A 25,101-nucleotide genomic window follows, 5' to 3' on the forward strand; every position below is an offset into this window, starting at 1 on the left:
ACGACGTCAATGTATTAAAGTGAGAAAACAGCACCATCTAGTGGCAGACCCACTGACCTGCAGCCTGATGGACCTACTAGGAACGACTCTACAAAATGCACAGCCCCGCATACGACACACGAATGCGTCATCATGCACATCTCTTTACTGTAGTTATAGATTTTATATACAAAAACGAAACCTTGGTTTTGTGCCAAATTCGCGGATAAATTAGCACTAGCTAGCTAACTGCCATACAAAAAACCCGGCATGCCTGAAGAGGGCAGTGTTGTACTGGCCGACTACTTCAACCACACGCGACTCTTCTTCTCAAATGTCAACAACATAATCAGAGGAAAAGCAGGACGTGATGTTTCCTTCGTGTACGAGTCGTTTAATAACGGGTAAGGAGCTCATATCAGCAGTGTCTGACCCGGCGGGGACAGGTAGAGGGCCCGGCCCGTTAGTGGGGGAGCAGTAGTGATGGATAGCTAAAAGGGTGCCAGTGCTAGCAGTGCTAGCTAGACCCGCGGCTGTGAAGATGAGCGGCTCAACCGGTCAAATGAACGTTAACGCTAATCCTGATGTTCAGGTTCATGGTCAGGTTTCACGGGATTGTCGTCATGTGTCACTGACATTAGCTAATCCTGGTTCTGTTTCCTGTAAATGCGTAGCTCTCACTTTTCCTTCATTGCTGCCCTGTCCGCGAAACTCTTTCGATTTAGCTAGATAGCTAGCGCTAGTTGAGAATGCGGAGAGCCAAAGCACGGAGAAACTGCCGTTATTTTTTACTTTCTTGTCGTTTTTGTGGTGTAATATATAATAAAATATATAAATGACGTGGATGTTTCACTTGTCGCTCTCCTGTTCTGCCAGTTTTCTGCCCTATTTCTACAGCTAGCGCCAGCTATGAAGGTCTCCAGCCTCCTGTCAGTCAGTCAGTGTTGGCTAACGCAGCAGCATTCAATTTAAAGGGGAATTTCACCAGTTTCTCCAAATGTCTGCATAATTCGGTGTTGAAGATGTGAACAGTTGTTCAAGGTGATTTCATGTAAAAATAGTGTTTTGTAGAGAAACGTGCCAACTCAGACTTCTTTACAGTGGTGGTGATGGGAACCAGCGTCCTCAATACAAATATGGCCGCTTTATCTGCTCTCCAGCACCACCAGTGAATCCACATATTCACAGTGTGTCCAGATGTTTAAGGACCCTTCAGCATTCAGACACTTTTAGTTGCACCTGTCAGAATAACATGAACCTATTGGCATCGTGCCTAATGCCAGACATAGGCTAGAGGCCCCAGCATTGAGCTGTGGAGCTGTGTTCTCTGGAGTGATGGTGCTCCATCCAATACTTTTGGGATGATCATCCCAGTCATCCTGCATCCTGACCTGACAGCATGATGACCTAATGCTTGTGACTGAATGCAATCAAATTCTCACAATGCTGGAGAAAGGCTCCGAAATCTAGTTGAAAGCCTTCCCTGTCCGATAGAGATAGTTACTCCAACGATAGTTACTCATTTAAAATATCCTTGATTTGGGAAGAAACGATGAATTAGCAGATGTCCCAATACTTTTTTCCCATATATTCTGAGGTTTTATGTTCACTGCTAGGAATGGTAAATTTGTGGTGAATCCAAAACAGTGGTCAATCTTTAAGGACTGCATTGCCATTATTAAAGTGTACTAGAGGTGTCTTAGCTTTTAGAGGTGTTACATGCTTTAGGCATCAGGTTTCCATCATTAACACTCCCCTTTAACTTCACCTGTATATAGACTTTGCTCAAAGCACTTTTCCTAAGATATGCATCTAAATGTAGGCTATCAAACTCCAGCTCCTCTAGCACTCTAACAGCCTACAGGCAGAAACACAGGGCTAACACCTTCACATGGTGTGATTTTTAGGTTAGATTTGGTTGTGTAGACTTGGTAGAAAGTGGTTGTACTATGTTGTACTCCGCACAAGTGTGGTGGTAAGCAGTCTTAACACTGTCTGTTCTGTCTTAATTCACACAGGTTTCTCTATGGGTATCTAAAAGGCAACAGTAAGTAGATCTAATGATCAGCTGGACACTGAATCTGACTCTGCCCTTGTAAAAAATAAACAGAGCGTCTGAGGCGCCATGTCTGCTGCCTGCCCCCCGCAATCTCCAGCCGTGGCTAAGACAGAGGTGGCGGTGGAAGGATGGTGCCCTCTTCTAGCAGCCACCTTTGCCTACTGGGACAACATCCTGGGGCCTCGTGTCCGGCACATCTGGGCCCCCAAAGGTCAGGGGTCATTGCTGCTCAGCGACGGCGAGGTGACTTTCCTGGCCAACCACACGCTAAATGGTGAGATTCTGCGGAGTGCGGAGAGCGGTGCTGTGGACGTCAAGTTCTTCGTTTTGGCAGAGAAAGGAGTGATCATCGTCTCGCTCATCTTCGATGGTGAACTGAAGGGAGACAAAAACACCTGCGCCTTGTCCATCATTCTGCCTCAGTCCGAGCTGAACTTCTACCTGCCCCTGCACAGCGTGTGCGTGGAGAGGCTCAAGCACATCGTCCGCAAAGGGCGCATCTGCATGCAGAAGGTCTGTAGCCTCACCCATTCCTAACTTCCAAACGTTAAACTCAGAGGATGGCTTTCCATCTCCTCCCATCACTCAGTATGGTTCTGGCCAACACAGGCGTCTGTTATCCCCCCCACCCGACATTAACAACACTGGTAATGAATGTGGTTAATATTTAATCAGTTCAACAATGTTTTTATCAAATAATTGAATGAAACCAAGCAACTATCATTGAATCACTCAAGGGTTTGATTCAGTTTCACCCCCCTTCAATTAAAATGAGTTATTTCCATTCCTCATAGAAATATTCATGTCATTCCTGTTGTCATTTTAGTTTTAGGAAAAGTCAGGGAGGTGCTGGTTCCATTAGAGGAAGAGCCCCATCCAAACACAGCTCCTCAGAAGTTCCCAGTCATTATTCACCCAACCCACAGATGCAGTATTTAGTATTTTATGGGCAAATCACAACATAACATAACTTGAATGTGAAAAGAAAGCCACATTTTGTGAGCCACTATAACCAATAAAACCAACGTTCATGGTTTATGTCTAAAATTGTAAGTATTGGACAACTGTAGCCACTGTGAGAGTTTGGCTGCGGCCTACAGTTATGGAGACAGTAGAATACAATCAATGTTTTTAGAATTGATGTGGGTGTTGGGGCGTCTCAAAAAAAGATTTTGACCTTGAGCAACCAATTTTAATTAGAGTCAAATCACCTAGAAAACTGATAGTCTTCACGTGTATTTGCATAGCCGCAGTAAAGTTAATAGTTTCATCAGTTACCCCAGTGCTTTATGCATCTGATATTCATGTCAGAATCGCTGAAGTTTCCTTCTGGGAAAGATGCCACCATTTTCCACAACAAGGGATTTATTTTTGAACATTCTGTCACACTTTTTCACTGTTCGCAGGCTTTTATGTCTGCATTAGAATTGGATTATGTGGTACGCAATTACCAGCATGGATAGTGTCAGGCACACAGTGAGAGATCTTTATCCATAGTTTCATCCCAGTCTGTTCCAGTGTGTATGAATCCTCTTATTTAATAAAATAACAAAATACTCAACCTCTTTCTAAGAATTTTTCTGTCTGTCTGATTCATGTTATTTATAAACCGCAGCATTGTTCAAAGATATGCTTTTATATTAGGGATACCACTGTCCTATTAAAATCCCAAATAAGAAAACATCAGTGTGAATTGTTGTAAAAAAAAAAATGCATTTTTAAAGAATGATCTTCTAAAGAATGGTTAGTAAATGAAGCTCACTGTCACAGGGTTCTAAAACTGCATTATCAGACTTCACTGAATTTTGATGTTTCTTATGAGAGTCTTATGAGTGTGTTTCTTTTGCAGGGTTACAGCATTATCGCTGTGTTAACGTCAGAGATCGTGCCCATCATGGAACTTCTGTCCTCCATGAAAACACACAACGTACCAGAAGAAGTTGATGTGAGTCTTTCTTTTTTTTCCTTTCTTCTTATTTTTCTTGTAAGAAAATGAGATATAATAAATCTCCATATTCCTCTTCTCCCACAGATCAAAGACACATTATTGAATGATGATGACATTGGAGACAGCTGTCATGAGGACTTCTTGCACAAGTAAGATATAGAGATGTTATGAGATGTAAATCGTAGGAGCATGCAGGGCTATGACCAAGGGCTGTGTGTGTGTGTGTGTGTGTGTGTGTGTGTGTGTGTGTGTGTGTGTGTGTGTGTGTGAGAGAGAGAGAGAGAGAGGTGCTCTGTAAATAGAACCAGCCTCCAGCTGTGTTTTTGTGTTTCAGAGCCATCAGCTCTCATCTACAGACCTGCGGCTGCTCCATCGTTGTTGGCAGCAACCCAGAGAAAGTCAACAAGGTCCACACATGCCCTCGCATGCACAGAATGATCATCGTTCCACAGTTATAGTCATGTGTGGCAGTAGGTTCCTAAGTGGGGTTCCTTTGTGTTGTAGATTGTGCTCACGCTGTGTCTGTTCCTCACTCCCACCGAGAGGAAGTGCTCCCGACTGTGCCGAGCTGATGGCTCCTTCAAATACGACACTGGCCTGTTTGTTCAGGGCCTGCTCAAGGTACACTACCAACTTCACAGCACCACACCAGCAAAACACAGGTTCACAGTATCCACGACGACTTAGAATCCTCCAGTCCTAGCTACACTACTTGTCCAAATGTTTATGGACATCTCTTCTAATAAATGCATTCAGCTGCTTTCAGTTGCACCCATTGCTGACACATGTGTAAATGCGCTCACGCACAACTTGTCTAGTCCCCGCACAGAAGTATTGCCAAAAGAATAGGACTTTCTGGAGGAGAAAAACATTAACCTATTGGCACCATTATATTCATATTTACACATTTATGCTCATTGCACAGCATTGTGTTGCGCTACCATCATGTTTTTTCCCATTTTATCTTATTACATCTGTATATGATTTTGTATCCTTATATGTCACAAATTCTTTCCACAGTCTGTCCTTGGTTTTTATCTGAATTGATTCATCTAAGCTAGAGGATTACTCCAACTGAACAGGATTAACTTTTTAATACCCTTGATTTCAAGGGAACAATGAATGAGCAGGTGTCCCAATACTTTTGTTCATTAAATCATGTTGTGCGCAAACAAGTGAACAAATCTTCTACAGGAAAATGTTCTTCACGTTTTAGAGCATAGTTCCTATTTATTTCCACTGCAAGTGTAGTTTACTTGTTGGACACCTGTGGTTGTTCTTTTTGGGACTGTGAAGTGATGAGTAAGTGTTTTTTTGTAGGGTAATGTCATTGAGAGAGCACACTGTCAGGCCATTGTTGGTGACTGAATGTGACTTGTAGTCTGTGTAGTGTGTCTTGCACTATTGGCTCTTGTTGGGCCTGGTTAGCCCTTTTTTAGCTGACTGAATATGCTGCATTGGTGTTGGCAATCATCAGATAGTTGCGAATTAGCACATGGGGAAAAAGCTGTGATATGCAGAGTGTGTTAGAGTGCAAATTCTCATTCTAAAGGCAGTCATCAATCAGGCTTAGCTGGTGCCATTCCGTCCTCCTCGGCTTGGTGTGTCTGGGCTCTAAGAGGATCTATGTGCTCTTTTCTCACACAGGACTCCACAGGGAGCTTTGTTCTGCCATACCGGCAGGTGCTGTACTCTCCCTACCCAACCACTCACATAGACGTGGACATTAACACAGTGAAGCAGATGCCTCCGTGCCACGAGCACATGTACCACCAGCGCCGCTATATGAGGGCTGAGCTCAGCGCACTCTGGAGGGCCGCCAGCGAGGACGACATTAGCCCTGACAACCTCATCAACGCCCAAGACTCCTTCATGCCTGACCTGTAAGACTGCTGCCATAATACACACATTGTCACACAATTCTTTGCCTGTGGGTAGTTGCCCTGCTGTTATGTGGTCAAATAAGAGACCCAAAATAAGGAGGAACAAGTAGGGTATTCTAAGTTTGTTCCTTTTTTTTGCCTGTAATGCCTTTATTAGGCTTGTATTAATGAAAAGCAGCAAAAGAACTATATTCGTCAGCACAGCCTCTTGCCAAGCTGCTGCACTATTTAATAATGATAAGAGCGACTGGCCGGCTGCCAGGAAAAAATGATAATTACACAAAAGATTGCTCCGGTTTCAATTAATGCAGACTGCTGTTGCTTTGAAAGCATTAAAAAGAGATATTGGACTGATGTACACCCACATACTCTATTTTCAGACCCGCTCAGAGGCTTAGTAGAGCGGCTCTTTAGTCTCTTACTGTATGACTAATTCTGTGGCTTAAAATCTTAAAGTTTCTAAGCTACTCACTTGCCATGGCCTACATAATTTAGTCCTATTCACCCAAAATGACTCACCTTTTCACTATAATAGTCGCATTGGCAAGAAAGGCAAGTGTTTTGTATTTTGCAAAATACAGTGCTTTACCTGTTAACTTTTTTGTGATAAATGGACCAAAAGAAATTATCCACAATGACTTTCATTTCTTTACATTGACTTCCATTGAAATTTAAGAAGGCTTTTTTCTGTTTCATGTAATTTCTGCTATTTTAAAGATGCAAGGACAGCAGCATTACATTCATAATCCACTGCATATAAAATATAATTCATGATCATAATAATATTAATACTTATATGATAATAATATTTAAATCATAATTTAAATCTCATTCACCAATATCTACCTAGGAATTGTCTTATATTTGTTCTGGAAAACAAATAGTTTTCTTATATGCCTAAGAAGAAATTGCGTAACAGTGCTATTCACAATTTCTCTGATACAAATAATCTAGCTGACATTGATCAAGGGGGAAAGTGTGTGTGGGGGGTGACAAATTATGCTGCAGGAAATGCACTACAGACAGTAATTGTAATTGTACAAAGCACATTATATGGCCACTGAGTGCAGATAAAAGGTATGTTAAACTAATAAACTGGCATTTGTACAGTGTACAGTAATGATTCCATGCTTTTTGTGAAAATATGGTAAAACCCCTGTTTGTCTAGGAATATATTTCAGGACGTGATGCACAAAGACATGTTGGTGAAGTCCTTCATAGATGAGGTAAGAGCTCTTCCTGACTTTCATCTATTTCTTTTGTGTGGATTTAGAAACAATAACATGGATCAATGAAGTGGCACTTTCATCCTAGCTGCTCTCTTGTAAGGCTCAGCACTTGACCATCTTCACTGAGCACTGGTACATCTCATGTGTTTTTTGTATGTAGGTTTTTCTTTTGAAGCCAGGCCTTTCCTTGCGGAGTGTGTACCTGTCCCATTTTCTGCTGCTACTGCACAGGAAGGCTCTGACGCTGCTCCGATATATCGAGGATGAGACGTATGTACCACCATGCTCCACAGATCCATACATCATGTGCAAAGAACAAACCTGAACCTTTTTTTAACACTATTAAGCACACTCTCATTGTACATCATTGCTGCAGCCACACAAAACCTTTATATCTCCAAAGGGCAACTTCACAGGAAAAAAAGCTTCTTTCAATTCCATTTCATTTTGGAGCATTTTTTATTGGCATTTCTATTCTAAAGAACTTCTGACACAACGTAAAGAACAACTGCTGGAACTGAGGTACAGGTTTTTTGTGTGACAGTGATGGTATGTAAAAGGTGAGTGAACAGGCCCAGTGGTGTCCTCTTATTAGTTTCAGTGGTGCATATGCAGGTAGGCTGAATCATTTCATGTTCGCTCTTACAGTCTTTATTTAGGCCAGATTAGTAGAAGGAGAGTGGTGGTAGAACATGTGGGTTAACACTGTTGCCCTCCACCCAGCAGGCTGGGGTTTGGCTCCCCAGCCTGGTAAGTAGACCACAATGTACCAGTAAGAGCCTTTGGTTTCCGAACATTACATTTGCTTAAAAGGATACCTCAGTAACATGAGCAAAAAAAGATAATTTATTTACGTTGGAGGTCAGTCAAAGGATAATGGCATAAAGAAATTGGAACAGCAAATAATTAAGATCCTCCTCAAGATCATCATACTTTAAAACACCTTCCTCTGTCGTTATGATTGATCGTGGTGCTGAAGTTAAATGGGGTAGGAGGTCTTTGTTGACTGTTATGGTGTATTGATCACACTTGATCATTTTGTTGCAGTCAGAAGGGCAAGAAGCCGTTCCGGTCACTGCGCAATCTAAAGACCGACCTGGACTTGACTGTGGAAGGTGACCTGAACATAGTCATGGCAATGGCAGAGAAGCTGCGGGCGGGTCTTCACTCCTTTGTGTTCGGAAAGCCGTTCTTCACCAGTGTGCAGGAGCGTGACCTCCTCATGAGCTTTTGACCTTCCGCCTCTACAGTGTAACAAGGACATTGTGCAAAAAGACTGGCAGCAATTTGTCAGACTGTCGCGACTGATGTTGATTTATTGTACTAAGTGCATGGGCCAGTGCATACTGCTGTGTAAGTGTAGTGCATTTCTGAAGAATGACTGTTGACCTTGCGTGACCTTTAAGTGTTCTAATATTGTTCTTTAGACTTGAGAATGATTTTCATTCGTTGTTGTTTGTTGTAAATCTTGTACTTATTCAGATGGATGCTGCGCAATAAAGAGCCTTCACTGTGTTGAAGGTTACTTAAACAATGAGGAATTGTGAAGCGGTTATAAAATACTGGGAATGTAAATCCTGAACTGGTAGAATATCCATGACTTTCAGACAAAAGGAAATAACCATTACCATCATGATGATCCCAGCCAAGAACAAACATGTACAGTGGAATCAAACGGTGTTCCTTTAGTGCATTGATAACATACACCCATGGCCTGTGTCTTCAGGACCACACAGTACTAGTCTGACAGGTTATAGACTATGTACCACGTAGCGCAACTTAAAAATAGTGTTGTACAATGCCATCTACAACAACAAGTACACAAGAATGCTAAGCTCTGCTCAAGGCCCAACAATAAATACTATAAATATGCAGAATAAAACACTATGAGAACTACAGTAAGTTGTCCTGTCCTGAAGAGGTGATCTTTGCAAATTTAAGGAAAATTGCAGAGCCGTATGCAAGTGATAAACTATTACAAATAGTCTCTCAAGTCAACACTTAGTTTTTTATAAAAAGGAGATGAATAATCACTCAGGAAGGTTTTTGGGATTTTATTTTCAAGATTTACACCATAACATTGTCAACAGGGCCAAGCCTAAGACTTTTAATCCACAGAGGCAATATTGTACGTATATTCAGTTCCAGACAAAGGTGGGTAGAGCTTAAATAAAATGCTGCCATCCCCTGCTCGTAATGTTTCAAACACAGCAAGACGAATATATATGCAGCAGAGGTCATTGAAAAGTGTAGTGTGTCCATCTTTCCATGAGCAGCTGTTGAGTTCCAAAAAGCTAAGAACTGAATCATGTGATGCTAATGAGAAGATATGATGGAACTGATATCAGTGAAATCTTAAGTTGTGTGTGGAAATGAAAAGCCAGATCCTTTCTTTGCTTATCAACCTAGCTGAAAGTAGGGCTGGGCAATTTGATGATATTTTATCGTACTGTGATACATTTTGTCATTGTGATACACAGTATGCTTTTCTAAGCATATCGAGGATACTGTTGATGCTTAAAATGAACTGATCAACTCTGGGTTTCATTACCAACAGTGTGATTAGACTGGCTTAATTGGATGAATAACAGATGTTGAATAAAAATAACTGAATTCAGTACAGGAGAGTGTGTGTGTTTTTGCTTATAAACGATCCATAATACCATAATAAACTATAGGGCACCTAGGCATGCAGACTAATTTATATATTTCTTTCTGCGTATACTAGTTTTCTGAATTTACTGTAAGATTCTTATATGAAATCAGTCCAAATTCCTGTGGTAATATGTACTGTGAAAATGTCTTTAAATATTTTGATATAGTATTTTGGTATAGCATATTGTGCAGCCCTAGTGGAAACTTCAACCTGCTCATTGTTATCTTACACCCCGCCAACAGTCTATTACAAGGCGTACTTTTCCCAACGTTACAATAGCAAAGACTCTGACAAGCCCTAAATCAAGCTGTGCGTTGCACAGTTGCCGGCCCGCTAATTTTGCGTATACTAGTTTTCTGAATTTACTGTAAGATTCTTATAGGAATCCTGTCCAAATGCCTATGCATTTTGTTCATAAGACTGAATAAAAATAATAATTTGATGTTGAAGAAGTTAATTAATATCGTATAACTATATAAATGTGCAGGACAGACACTTTTCTGACGCTCTTATCCAGAGCGACTTACAAAAGTGCTTAATCAGTTACTCTGAATATTCAAGGCTACTGTCGATAGGCCCTGAATTCAGTAGACTTCTGAGCTCTGACCCTGCCAGAAATGAGTACTGTGTGAGAACTGAGAACTGTCCTAAGCATGCTTTGGAACCGGTAACATTAATCGCTGGTGAGTCAGACTAAAATCTGATTGCTGCAAGATGGAATATGCAAAATAGCCTGTTGCTGCCATTTTTACTGGTGTTTTGGTTGTACTGGGAGGGGTTTTAGTCACTGAGTGCAGCTTAATGGCTATGTTTACAGTGCTATAATGTGCTACCAACTGCGTATCAGATCAGACTTGTATCTGTTTAAATTACTGAGTGTGTTTACACTTGGCCTTATCCAGATATAATCCTAATACTGCACAAAGTGAGCAGGTGTAAACAGGGCCTTAGATTTTAAGATATTTTTAAGGTGATGCATTTTGCCCTGGCATATGTATTTGTTGTTTTTTTTTTGAGCGCCTCCTTAAAATATGAAAATAAAGTAATTTGATGAAATGCAGTGGTTTCTTCACCTGAAAAGGAGAAGAAAAAGTAATCTTCTGGTTTTCGACCAGTGAATTGTCATGAATAAATAAAATCAGTCATCACTGAAAGGCTATTTCAAATGAAATGATTTAAATAGTTACTGTCTCAGCTCATCATTTCTGCGGTTAGCGCATTGCCAGGTGGTCTGGATCACCCAGTGCTGAGCGGTCAGATACTCGAATAGCATTGCATGAACAGATTACAGCTTCGCTACTACACTTAGGCATAAAGTTAAATACACAACATAAGGGGACACTGTTGATGGTGGAACTTTGTGGGTGTGTTTTTTGAGCAGTGTCCTCTTACCTTTCAGTTTCAGACCTTCACAAAGCTTTTGGGTCATGGTTGTGGTCAATAATGAAAAGCACACTAACTAACAACAAACGTAGAGGCATTAAACACTATAGCCTCCATCAAAGGACACTGTGCAAAAGTCCATGCATCCACATGCGGTTCGCTAAAACATTAGACCCCAATCTTTCACAAACACAGAGTCAGGATAATAATCAGCTGCAGTGCATGGCAACACAGATAAGCTACACCCTGGACATAGTGTCTCCGAATCCTGGAAGCATTTTAAGGCATTAAACACAGAGCTGCAGTTATATATGATAATGCTGTGTATTTTTATAAGAACTCAAACACATTAGCTACTAGGAAAATAAAAAAGTAACACTCAGATCTTTTGAAAAGTATTTCATTATAAACTTCAAGGACTATAAATAAGGTTATATACCGTTACAAAAACACCTGTGCGATTTAGGCATCAGTCACAATTCAGTACAATTCCTTCATACTTCACAGAAATCAACAAATGATAGAAAATGTCACAATAACAAAAACATGTCTGTGCAGACACGTGTCAATCAAATCAAGTTCACGCCTGAATCAGATCAACGACAGAAAACCAACACTGCTGCTTTAACACCTCTCACCACGTTTCTGTGTAAGTTTTAAACATTTAAAAAAGAAACTATAACGTGTATGTACTATAATATTAATAACATCTATACCATTCCTCTAATAATTCCTCTCAATAACACTAACAGTCATAAGCTGTACTTGTGTAGTGCACTATAGTATAGTAACTGTCTGCAGACTCTGGTACAGTCTCCTGTGGTGTTACTCTATATTTGTGTTTCACCGGGGTGAGACTGAATAATTAATGTTGTATACTGTAGAACTGTATGAATTATTATTATTTGCCATAATAATATTATTGAGAACTACAGTAACTTATTATTCATCATTTCAACCTGTGTACTTATGTGGAGGGTTGTTGTCTATTAGTGTGTTGTCTATAAACAGAAAGAAGAGGCGTGTCGTTCCTAGGTGGCACCTTATAAAGTGTCCCTTGGTCATGTCACATGAAAGGTAAACGTTGGACTGCTTTTCAGACCTTCACTCATGCCACGAAAGAAGGTAAAGTCATGGTTATTGTATGGAATTAGTGTTTGCTTGTCTTCTCATAATTGCAATAACAATGGACTAATGACTTAGTCCTTAGTACAGGTGTAGGTGTGTGAGGATACATCAGGCTTAGAATAGTTAAATACAGAGCACATCTGACAGCAATGTTGACTGTCTGGTACCAAGTAATATCAAAGCTATTCTGATATCAAAAGTCTTTCTTGTGTGCATATAAAGATTAGGATTAGGATTTGTCCAGTGAAAACCTGTGACTTGTGGACATAACAAATGTCATTTAAAGTGTCCGCATTAAATACTAAAGCAAAAGTGAAAGAAGATTGTGCAAGCAAACAGGTGTAGAAGAAACAAAAAGACTTTCTGACCACAGGGGTGAAAAGCACAAAGATAGACAATGAAGGGGTGCAAAATGCACTTGTTTTCTAATAAATCAGAAATGATATGTGAGTTTTAGTTCCAAGGACAGGGAAGTCAGTCTGACTCCTTCAGCATGCTTAATCAGCTCTTTCATTTCTTCCAGGAACCAGAAGCTGGGGATCTCATAGAAATCTTTCGCCCAGTGTATCAACACTGGGCCATATATGTTGGCAATGGCTATGTCATTCACCTTGCACCACCTTGTGAGTAAACCAAGGCAGAGAAACACTGCATCTGTGTGTGCATCTGTATGTATATATATATATATCCATCTTTTGAACCCTGTAGCTGATTTGTACACTGTGTGAATAACTCTGGATGAACAGACCAATGGAATTATTTTACATGGACTTCTATTCAAAGTTGAGAATATTTTTCACTTCTCACTCTCTGACATAAAATCAGAATCAGAATAATCCTGTTTTAGGTCAATTAGGATTACCAAAATTATTTCTATTTGCTAAATGCCAGAATGTAGGCTGCCTTGCTCGCACATGCCTTTTCAGCTTTGCTCATAGATTTTTAGTAGTATTGAGATCAGGGATTTGTGATGGCCTCTCTAAAACATTGACTTTGTTCTCCTTAAGCCACTTTGTAATCAGTTTGGCAGTATGCTTCGGGTCATTGTCCATTTGGAAGACCCATTTGCGCCCAAGCTTTAACTTCCTTGTCTTGAGATGTTGCTGATGTCTTAAGATGTTGTTTTGCGGCAAGTCCCTCCTGCAGCAAAACAACCCCACAACATGATTCTGCCACCCCCATGTTTCACAGTTGGGATGGTGTTCTTAGGCTTGCAAGCTTCTCCCTCTTTCCTCCAAACGTAACGATGGTCATTATGGCCAAACAGTTCATTTTTAGTTTCGTGAGACTACAGTACATGTCTCCAAATGAAGGTCTTTGTTAATCTGTTGTTTTTTATGTTTATTTTGGAGTAATGGCTTTTTCCTGGCAAAGTGGCCTTTTAGCCCATGTCAATACTGTCATGGTGTGTACAGCCAGACCTAAAGGAACCTGAGCAGGAAGAGGTTAACCACCTTAAGTTTGTTAACCACCTTAAGAGGTTCCTTGAAGATGGTGGACTTTGATTTACAGGCTCGACAAAACAGTGTTTGCACTGTTAGCACAAATAACAATATTACATTCTTATTATCACTATTATTATTATTATTATTATTTTACTTTATTAGTTTTGAGTCAAAGTTACTGTAGACTTCAAGAACAAGCTGTGCTCAGAAATCATTTCAGTCTGCTGCAAGCTGTTACATAGTTAGCAACAGCAACGGCAATGCACAGACTTAACCCAGAGAAGTCATTATTTGCACACTTTTGTATGCTGTGCTCCAACTTCAGAAATTGCTTATACTCAATTTGCGTACTTAGCTGACCAGCTCACCGTGATCAAATGCCTGCATACTGAAATGCCGGCTTCTTGTTGTCCCCAATATAACCTTTGGTGAACCCATAATCCTATCCATAACCTTAGGAGCTCTTACATACATACATTGCTTCTAACATAACACATGTCAGTATGAACATGCAATAAGGTTCTTTCTGTTGTCTCTTAGCCGAGGTGGCGTATGCTGGATCCAACATTGTGATGTCAATGTTTTGTGAACGGGCACTTGTGAAGAAGGAGGAACTCTCAGTTGTGGTGGGGAACGATGACTATAAAGTCAATAACCTGTTGGACGACAAGTATGAGCCCAAAGACATCGACCTGGTTGTCAAACATGCTCACAGACTTGTAGGCCAGATGCAGCCTTATGACCTTTTCAGCCATAACTGTGAGCACTTCGTTACTGATTTAAGATATGGGCATCCGACATCACGTCAGGTGAGCTATATACAATGTTCTGCATTTGCTTGATTTTTGTATATTAATTAGTGCCTTTTTTGACGCTAACTAATCATCTTACCAAGTTTGGCCCCAATACCTCATATAGATCATTCTCTTTACTTTTATTTAGCGATGTAAACACGGTGTTGCTACTTTTGAGCTCAGAGGGTAGATTACACTTTACTTATGCTGAAATATGAATTAAATCCCATAACTAACACTCAGTCTTTTACCGCTCCCCCATCTCTCGCTCTCTCTCACGTACACACACACAGCTGAATCAGTTCAACAAGTAGTTAAGGCATTTTCTCTATTAAAGCTTTTGTGTCCAAGCTCTGTTGCGTTTGAGGCTCTCAAAACTTTAAAAAGCATTTAAATTTGTGAATAAATGGAATTAATCACAGATTATTGTTGTGATTAACGCCATTAAACTTTTTAATCGATTGACACCACTAATAACAATCCTCTAAGCCCCCGAAGGTCCCCGGTTTGTTTCCAGGCAATAATTTCATTGTAAAGTGAGCTCAAATCCATATGTTCTCATTTTGGGAGTAATATGCTTAAATACTATAAAAAATACAAAAGTCTGTATTAAGGGAAGTATTGCTTTTCTAGTCATCTCACTTAGATAAATAAACGGAACGTACAGTAGGCCTATACATGCCATAGAATACATAGAATTGTATTTATGTATTTATGGTGTCTGTTCCCTTTCTTGTATTCTAGGTACGAAATGCAGTTGGTGTCACAGTTGGAGTGGTTGGAGTGATTGGTGTGGTGGCCATGATGGCAAAACTGTTGTCTGATTCTGGAAAGGAGAAGGAAAACGAATACTGATTATTTTTTTCTTAGACAGAATAATTGTACTGTCAGAAGCCTTTTGTGTGCTCATGAATGAATAAATAAAAGCACTGACCGAATTGAAAGGCTATGTGAAATGAGAAGTAAAAAGAAAAAGCAGGTGAGAAAAAGTCCGCTAGGTGGACACCAAGGAACTTGGTGCTCTTAACGATCTTCACAGAGGAGCCGTTGATGTTGAGCGGAGAGTGGTCTTGTCTTGTTTTTCTGAAGTCAACAACCATTTCCTTGGTCTTCTCTACATTCCAGCGAAGGTTGTTGACTGTACACCAGTCTGTCAGCTGCTGCACCCCCTCTCTGTATGCTGACTCGTTGCCTTTGCTGATAAGACCCAGCACAGTTGTATCATCGGCGAAGTTTATGATGCTGTTAGAACTGTTTCGCAACGCAGTCATGAGTCAGCAGGGTGAACAGCAGAGGACTCAGTACACTGCCCTGGGGTGCCCCAGTGATCATTGTGATGGTGCTGGAGCTGCTGTCCCCGAACCGGACTAACTGGGGCCTTCCTGTCAGGAAGTCCAGGATCCAGTTGCAGAGGGGGGTGTTGAGGCCCAGCAGGCTTAACTTCCTGGTGAGATTCTGTGGGATGATGGTGTTGAATGCTGAACTGAAGTCTATGAACAGCATTCTGACGTAGGTGTCCTTCCTCTCCAGGTGGGTAAGGGAGAGATGAAGGGTGGTGGTGATGGCATCATCCGTGGAGCGGTTGGGACAATATGCAAATAGCAGGGGTCCAATGAAGAGGGCAGTTGGGTCTTGATGCGTGGTCAAACCACAAGCATCCCTTACGGTACCTTCACTCTACCGCTGTCTCACAGGTTAACCTTGCCCCGCTTAAGGACCTTTAATGGCTGGACCTGCCATTCTGCTCCCACCCTTAGCCGGCATAGTCTACTGGATTCAATGCTAGTGTCCCTACTAACATTCTAAGTGGCCAGGTGCTTCTCCAAATATCAAGGTGGAGGCCATATCAGGCTCAGAGGGGGCCCATTCATTGAGATATATATACATATAGAGATAATAAGGTGAGGTTTTTCTTTGTTTGCTTGCTTCACCAATGTCTTCAGCAAATGTCACAAACTGCAGTATGGACTCCATGAGCTTGAACATTAGATCGAAAAAGATAAAACATGATTATAAAGAAATATAATTCATTATCACCTTATACACCTGTGGATTCTGCAGTAGTCTCTTAACACAGCCAGTTATAGGCAAGACAGGGCTGTTTTATTCATATAGCATCTTTCATATACAATGGCAATTATAAGTGCTTTAATATTCTTGTGCCTGGAAATGCATTGAGTCCCGGCTTGCACAGCACACTAATCCCAGCAGGCCTGGAGTCTGACACACAAGGTTACACAAGGTGTTTTGTGGGGAAAAAGAAAAAAGACATATTTCTTGGTCAGACCAGGCTCTGGTTTAACTGTGGTGTATTGCCTTAATTTAGGCTTTTAACTGTCTAACTAGTCTGCGGCTTCCCTTCGGTTCAAGTGACCCCTAATGGCTGCCAAAGGCTCACCATGCACGCAACCGCCCATTGGTTAAATAATACACGTGACCAAAACAGAAAAAAAACAGGAAGAGCTCAATGGCGTCTATGTAAATACTCCGGAGAGTGCCTCTCTGCTTGGAGATGTGGGTGTCTTCAGCTGAGGGTAAACGAGAAAAGCACTTAGAAAGGATTGTTATGGCGACGTGACATGTATGCTAGGTCTGCACGCTGTGCGGCGAGGTGAGTCTGGGTTTTGCACGGTTTAAGACCAAGACTGCGTGTTCACAGAACGAGGCCTGGGCTACAGTAGCCAGGCTTCGCTAGCTAGCTATTAGCTAGCTAGGTGTCTATGCGTTTCTGCGGTTAGCTGTTAGCTCGTTACCCGCTAGCCTGGGGTCACCGACTGCTGAGCTGTCAGAGACTCGTACGGCGTTGCGTGAACAGATTACAGCCTCCGACACCGTTAGGCATGAGGTTATCTAGCTAACTGCACAACATAAGGGGGCAGTGTTGATGGTGGAGAGATGAGGGTGTGTGATCGGTGAGCAGTATCCCAGTGTTCTCTTAGCTAGCTAGCTACCTTTCTGTTTCAGACCTTCATAAAGCTTTGGGGTTGTAGTTGTGGTCACTAGTGACCGGCATACTAAAGCTAAGACGTGGGAGCATTAACCTAGCTATAGCCTCCATCAAGGGACACAGAGGTGCACAACGTCTGCTAGCTAGCTATCTAGCTAACATATTGGGGGTGTGTTTAATAAAAATGAAACTAGACTGTTTTGGGTTGTTTTGAGTGCTGTTATGTGACATTCCCAGAACTGAGAGGTGAGCTTTGAGCACTGCCTGCTGTTGTAATCAACATCATCCCGGGCTGTCATTGTTTCCAGAAGTTTGTGGACACCTACTGACTGTAATAGGGTGTTGAACACAGCATACTCCTTGTCCATCCTAACAAATCTGTTCAGGCTTGCCCAGGTAGGCAAGCTACGTCCCAGCATCAGCCATCAAACTATGCAGGTTTCTGCTGGATTGATTTTTTTTTTTCTTTCTGGACCTAAATTTGCCTCCTCTTATGTGTGCACATGGTTTTAATGAGTGTTTCATAGTGTTTATCAAAGTGATGTGAACACATCACCCAGTGCTGAGAAGTAGGAAACGCTCATGTCTGTGGCAATGTTTCTTATGCAACACTTTCCAGCTCCAGTTTCCCCATCATGTAACCGGCACAGAGCTGTAGTACAGGCTAGTCTGTACGTGTGCCTTTTGCACTAGCGTTTAGGCTATGTGGTTGCTAATGTAATATTGGGGCGTGTCTACTTGGATGTCACATGGAAGTTGTGTTTTGATTAATTTGGTATTTATCATATCAGGGCATACATGGCAGTCGCAGGCGTGTCTGAACTGTACAGAGGCTTGTGCCTCTGAGCTGAGCTGAGCTGACTGAACATCCGACTAAGAAGTTATGGGAAGTTATTTTTCCACTTAACATCGGCTGCACCAACACCCTGCATCCATACTTCTACGTTAGACGTCACTGAACCTTTCTTATCCTCATGTCTGCTCTGTTTTTAACTAGTGTTGCACCGATACCAGCACTTACACACACATTGTAAGATGCTTACCGATGCCCGATGTTATTTTATTACATTTTTAATTGCATACTTGATAAAACTAAATGTTTAAACAGCAAGTAAAAGCCAGTGATAAATAGACAATTAATATAACCTTTACATTTACAGCACTTTCCATTGAGTTTCAGCAGCTTGTTTAAAGGCCACACATTAAAGTTTAGTAGCTTTTCATATAGAGACGTGTACCTCAATGTGAAATTGCTGCAGAAGCACTTTTCCTTTCTCAACTGGCGTTTTTTTCACTTCTCTGAAATAAGAAATATTTTAAACACCAGTTAAAAAGCTGTTTGGTCGATCTTAGCCAGATATTTCTGCATTGTGGCCATTTTTAATGTTTCATGGCTTTGAAACTTTTCAAATGTCCAGATACTCAACCAGTAAATATTGTTCTTTCAAGCTTATTAGATCTTATTTAAGATAAGATATATAAAAAAAGCTCTAAAAAGTGGAACACTAACACTAATACACAAATATTAGGATTTATAACCATATATTGTTATTTAAGTCCGTTGGTATTGGTATCGGTATTGAAAATCTGATATCAGTAATCTGGTACTTATAACTATCTGTCTTTAAAGTGCTAGATGAAGAAACTCTGATACCCTGCTCTCTCACATCTCCACAGTACACTTCTGTACTCTGGATTATGAAAGTAACTGCCAGGCGTCTTGAGTGGCTCTATCAATGAAAAAAAACTGGCTGACTGATCTGATTGTGTTAGTTCTGCCCCTTCTTTCTCCTCTGTTATTAGCAATGCTAGCTGCAAGCCCAGATCACTGCTTGTAACTGTTGTAACAAGCTTGTCCAGCCTCCTGTTTGGGGGCGATGCAGGGGATCTGAAGAGTTTTGGAACTTTTCTCCAGTTCTTTTCTTTCCAGTTTTCCTCCTGTTTTTACCAGATCACTCTCTGTTAGGGACTTTGAGGCTTTGAGGCATAACTTATCATCCAGTTATTTAGATCCTGCTCCCACACCTCTCTTGAAAGCTTGCCTCCCTGTTTTTGCTGTCAGATCTTTAATGGGTGGCAGATCTTTGAGTGAAGTCAGAATCAGAATCAGAATCTCTTTATTTCACCAAGTATGTTACACATACAAGGAATTTGTCTTGGTGAGAGCAAGTAACAAAAAAAAAAAAAAACACAGAACACAGTCTTAAACTAAAGGAAAATGACACTAAACAATAAATAGGGTAGGGGATACATTAAAAAAGTAAAAAGTACAAGGTTAGTGGCTCCTAAACTCTTGAGCTTACTCCTACGAAACCTTCATACCATCTCTTCCACCTCAGCCTTCAAATGCCAGATACAGGCTTACCCTTTCCCTCTGTTCTATACGTACTATTCTGCTGATGACGAGCCATGACCTGTTACATTGCTGTGCCATTTCCTCCTGTTCCTGTTTTCTCATAGATGTGTGTCTTATTACTCTGTATGTCCAAATGTTTGTGGACACTAATGAATGTATTCAGCTACTTTAAGTTGCACCTATTGCTGACACAGATGTGCGAATGCACGCACACACAACTTGTCTAGTTTCTGTAGAGAAGTACTGCTAATAGAATAGGACATGCTGGAGCAGATAAACATGAACTTGTTGGCATTGAGCAGTGGAGCTGTGTTCTGTGAAATGGTGGTGCTTCATCCAATACGTGATGAGATGGGGGGTAGTAAAAAAGCTTCCATGGACAATAGAGACAGTTACTCAAACAAAAGCAGGATAAACTCTCTCGCTCTCTTTTTTTTATATATATATCTCTGATTTTAGAAGAAAAAAAGAATCCCAATACTTTTGCCCATATATTGTGTTCTAATATTGAGTGTATTAGTTTTGTTACGGGTTGTATCTGCTTTCTGTCATAATGCTAATGTGTGTTTATTTGCAGTTGGGTCTAATCATGGACAGCAAGAACAACAGTTTTCCCAGTTTTGGTGACTTGGATGATTACCTCACCAAACACAATTCCAACTTAGTCTGGTTGCTTGTGGGTAAGACAGCTTTTTTTGTTGTATTTAAAACACTAGCGTTTACATCACTTTTGTAAATAACAAAATACTTCAAAAAACATAAAAAGGCAGTGCATGCAGGCGACACACTTTCCCAGTAGTCCAAGCAAGTGAAGTTGGTAACTGGAAATAATACAGGAAGGCTGTTACTGCGCTTTCTACACAAGAAAGTAAAGAATGGCAGTCATCTGGACACTTTGGGGAGGCATTTAATTAAAAACTGTAAATAGAATCCAGCCAAAGTGTATCCAGATATAAGCCATATACAAAACATGCTTTGAGGTGCAAGGTGTAAACAACCTCAAAGACTCCAAAATTCCCTGAAGTATGGCATCTATACACACGCATGCACACATTAGGGATGTCTCAGTCCAATCTAGGCATTTAATTGATTTCTTTAAAAAGTTCGCATCCAATTCTAATCCTTCGTTTTGTTGTGGCAAATCTGCTGAAGTAAGTGCTGAATTTGCTAAGGTGGAATGGAAAAGGAACTTCAGCTTGGGTAAAGGCTCAGACACAGCAACAACAACAAATGGCACAAAGAGCAGCAGTTAAGTGTGTGTGTCAGTTAATATGCCAGAAGAGGATGATTAAAACCACGGTTCTGTAAAACGTGTCTGTATTCCGCCGTTTTTGTCCACGCCTCCAAAACCACCCACCTTGGTTGTAGATTGAAGATATTTCATCCCATTCCATTGTGCTCATTTGGGGAGAGACACTTCCACCTCATCTTTACTCTTGAATTATGCCTGGTTAGAAACAAAACTATCTTGGAAATAGGCCGTTCTACCTGCAGGAGAACCGCACTGCTTTCTTTGGTTCTAACTGAGTAGTAGGAAGCTAATGCTCACACTACAGAAACACTATAGAAAAGCAAATCATAGATCTTTCAGCACCTCTTTTACAAAGCCTCACTTGTAAAAGAGGTGCACACAATAAATTAGTTATTACACATCAGTAACCAACAGACAGCAACAGCTATCGGTCCAGCGATTACCACTATGCACACACACACACCGTAATTTAAAGGAACTTAAAGCTGAGGTCAGGAAGGTCTGTCGGATTGGATCAGAAGATATTAGACACACTATAAAATGTTAAAAGGTTTCTGCTGAATAAAATAAATGAGTTCAGAAAGTGTCATTATAGAAACCATTCACTAAAAATACAGTGGTTTTACTGGTGTTTACTAGTGTTTATTAAATGCACATCTTACCTTAGTTGTGGTGCTGTATTATTTATAGAAACACAAAGATTGGATCAGATCAGTATCGGCCAACAGTCAGCATTAAGGTACTCAGATCAGATCCAGGGTCAGAGAAATTTGATGGAGACATCCCTAACATGCATGCACACAGTACCTACATTGTGCAAATAAAAGAGATTGGATCACAGCTTAACCTTTTCTGTGTTTATTTTCTCAGCCACTATTCTGTCCTGTGGATGGATCATATACTTGACCTACTACAACTCCCGTAACATCGGACTCATCCTTACCCTGATTATCAACAGACTCTACAAAAATGGCTACATACACATTGGTCAGTACATATGAATACTTGGGAAATTCAGCATGTTGATGAGTGGTTGGCCTGACTGAAGGGCCATGCTTTTGTGTGTTTACTAAGATATGTGTGGTCTGTTCTTGCAGGCTCGTTTTCCTTTTCTGTGCTCTCCGGGAAGGTCATGTTCCGAGATGTCTACTACATCAATGAGGACATGTCCATTAGGTATGTCTGCATATGAGACAATTTCACGGTTTCGTTCAGTATTTACAGACGGACACCATCTATATTATTTTAGTAAGCGTGTACATGCTTTCACTGATGAATGTAGGTGCAGCTCTGTATTAGCCTGGCAGTCCATTCAGCTCTGTTCATTTGGCCTTTGTTTGTGGTCCAGTCAGGGCTGGCTTTCCTCCCTGTGATCTTTTCAGAGATTAAACTTGAATTGGTTCCTGACACAGCCTATTATATGTGAAGCCTGCTTTGATTATCCTGTAGAAACAGCTCTATAGAGTAATAACTATAAAAAAAAAACACAAAACCAATATATATATATATATATATATATATATATATATATATATATATATATATATATATATATATATATATATAAAACGTATGTATGTATATAAAATGTATGTATGTATAATTTCTTTTGGATGAGTCATCCGGCAAATGAATATGTGAGTGTGTTTAAGTCTTTGAGCTGACTGTGAATTTATTCCATTTGTGATTGATTGATTTGATGTGTAATGTCATTGAAAAGCAAGTTGTGATTCAGTTCAGCTATTTGAGATACAGTTTCATTTAGAAATATTCTTAAAAGACGTCCTTTATTTTTTTCCTCAGCCAATAATTGAATCACCCAGTAGCTGTTGTAAACCCCAGACAAAAGCAGCATTCAAAAATGATGTCCTTATTCTTTTATATTTCATATGTGCTCTCCTGAACGCTGTAACAAAAAATTCTAAAAAGAGAAAAGAATACAAAGCAATTTTAACCCAAATTTTTAGCAGATCAAAATTATGGTTCTCAACCTATGGCTCACGAGCAGCTTGTAGACCAGTAAAGGTTGTATTTCTGATTCACAGATTTCAAAATAGCCATTTAAATCTATGGTCACACATAGTATTTTTACTATGCTGTTGCATCTTATTGTAGCATCACATTGTTTATAGCAGAATTGTGCAAGAATTGGCATTTCTTGCTCCTGGGCTCCTTCTACAGTTGTAACATGTAATTCGTGCCTTGTGCCACCACTAAAGGACATGCTTGCATGCATTTTTGGACAAGCTGAGAGATACAGAACAAGTGTCGTGGCGCATCCTGTCCCCCCGGACACATCCCCCCCCCCCCCCCCCCCCCCGACTGTTACATACTGTCATACTTCTATACCAGATTAAAATGTATTAAAAGATATTTACTGATCATTACTGAGAAGTTATTATCTCAGTAAAGGTTTGCTATTTAACTTTATGTATTAATTATTAGCACGTTCAACGATATAATATTGTTGTTGCTACACTAGCATATAAAGCTGATACCAACAGGTAAAGCTATCTGCTATCGAGCTAGTTCCTTGTTAGCTAGTTAACTTGCTAACAAATATTAGCAATGGTTATCTACATCCCACTGACACGTCATCTCTCCTGACTGTTCTATTGGGTGAAATTGTTTACGTGTTTAATTGCCCATTCACGACGGAACTAAATATTTTTATTACTTTACTTGACAGTTTTTATCAGATGGAAACCACATATTACCAAAGTACCAATTAAGGGTCTTTGCACGCTGTATTGGGTCCTAAATGGTCTTTCTGTAAGATGACATCAGAGGGGATAGGATGCGTCCGGGGGGATAGGATGTGTCACGACATTGGCATTGTAGTAATATTACCAGATTTTACACACAGTTCTCACAAGCTTTGTCCTGCCATCTTTACCAAAGTTACATTGTGCATAAGGTGTAATGCTACATAATGTTGCTTTAAACCGGTTTGTTTTGTCACTGATCACACAACAAACTGCTTTTCCCAGAATTCAAGATGGCTTCCTTATATTCCGCTGGTGGAAGATGTATAACCCCAAACAAAAGCAGCATGGTAAGTATCACACGCCAAATTCATGTACTCCTCCTGTGTATATTCTGAAAGCTGTAACTAAGGTTGAATCCAAATTCTTTTGAGATTGTATTGCTATTGTTTGTTTGTCTGTTTACATGATGTCAGATGTGGTGACTGAACAGTACTCAGGGTGTACTCAGGTTTATCTCAGGCGTATCCATACCACAAGATCATAGCTCTCTCTTTAGCTGAGTGGTTTACCACAGCAGCTTACTCTACACAGCAAACCTTCTCTGGGGCAGGTTAAGTTGAATGTAACCATACTGATAATCCTACTGTTCACTCAAAGCCTTGGAAAAGCTATGATGTTTCCGTTCTTTAAAATTCATGTGGATCTTCCACATTGTGAGGCGATCTCAGCAGTGAGCTAGGCTACAGAGCATCCAGAATGGTTTGATGCATATCTGTACAGAACATCATCTAGATTTTCCGATGATGGCATCCGGTAACTGAACGTTTTATGTCACAAATATCACTCATTTTACAGGAAGTGTGCATCAACTGGCACACGCTGTAACACTTAGGCTGTAACACCTCTGCTAAGCCTGTATTGCTGTATTGAAGCAATTGATGACCCAAAAATACTGGATGCATTTGTCCTGAATGCCAGTCACTTGCATGGGCTGCCAATTGATTTCTGTGTTGAAATCAGTGCATAGCATCAGTGCCTGAGATGTGCCCCTTCATTCTCAGTATCTGCCAGTGCCAAACAAGGTGTTAATAGAACCCTTTTTGCTGCTTCCTGTTCAGATGAGCAGTGATGACTACACTCTAAGCAAAAATGGGTTCTATATACAGTACACCAGTGCTGGGTAATACGACCTCAAATCAGTATCACAATGAATTGAACATTTTGCCTCGATTGCGTTTAATGAATGAGTTCAGTTGGCTTTCCATGTCGCAGACTGGACGGGGAGGAGTCATGTGGGTACAGACGTACGAATATGTTTTTAAAGGGACAGTACA

General features: G+C 40.6%; 3 protein-coding genes across 12 annotated transcripts in view; all 3 read left to right on the forward strand.

Annotated features, from left to right (window-relative positions):
- Window positions 1–258: 258 nt before the first annotated feature.
- On the forward strand, window positions 259–9,716 carry c9orf72 (C9orf72-SMCR8 complex subunit). Its single transcript, XM_072677791.1, has 10 exons — window positions 259–383; window positions 1,998–2,551; window positions 3,888–3,983; window positions 4,071–4,135; window positions 4,321–4,393; window positions 4,491–4,607; window positions 5,634–5,869; window positions 7,038–7,095; window positions 7,259–7,368; window positions 8,146–9,716. The coding sequence occupies exons 2-10, from the start codon at window positions 2,105–2,107 to the stop codon at window positions 8,330–8,332; spliced, it is 1,389 nt and encodes a 462-aa protein (XP_072533892.1). The 5' UTR covers window positions 259–383; window positions 1,998–2,104; the 3' UTR covers window positions 8,333–9,716.
- Window positions 9,717–12,247: 2,531 nt separating this feature from the next.
- Window positions 12,248–15,359, forward strand: LOC140554303 (phospholipase A and acyltransferase 3-like). The gene is made up of 4 exons (XM_072677188.1): window positions 12,248–12,262; window positions 12,789–12,888; window positions 14,251–14,519; window positions 15,249–15,359. The coding sequence occupies exons 1-4, from the start codon at window positions 12,248–12,250 to the stop codon at window positions 15,357–15,359; spliced, it is 495 nt and encodes a 164-aa protein (XP_072533289.1).
- A 1,607-nt stretch (window positions 15,360–16,966) lies between these two features.
- kiaa1109 (KIAA1109 ortholog) overlaps window positions 16,967–25,101 on the forward strand; it is a 57,108-nt gene continuing 48,973 nt past the window's right edge. For 9 of the 10 annotated variants that reach the window (XM_072677792.1, XM_072677794.1, XM_072677798.1 and 6 more), the window contains exons 1-5: window positions 16,967–17,115; window positions 20,385–20,487; window positions 21,930–22,046; window positions 22,157–22,235; window positions 24,050–24,114. In XM_072677792.1, the coding sequence (XP_072533893.1) occupies window positions 20,397–20,487; window positions 21,930–22,046; window positions 22,157–22,235; window positions 24,050–24,114 (352 nt within the window). In that variant the 5' untranslated portion in view covers window positions 16,967–17,115; window positions 20,385–20,396. The remainder of the gene's footprint in view (window positions 17,116–20,384; window positions 20,488–21,929; window positions 22,047–22,156; window positions 22,236–24,049; window positions 24,115–25,101) is intronic. The other variant, XM_072677793.1, reaches the window with a different exon arrangement.

The sequence above is a fragment of the Salminus brasiliensis genome, chromosome 4, assembly GCF_030463535.1.
Source record: "Salminus brasiliensis chromosome 4, fSalBra1.hap2, whole genome shotgun sequence".
NCBI lineage: Eukaryota > Metazoa > Chordata > Actinopteri > Characiformes > Bryconidae > Salminus > Salminus brasiliensis.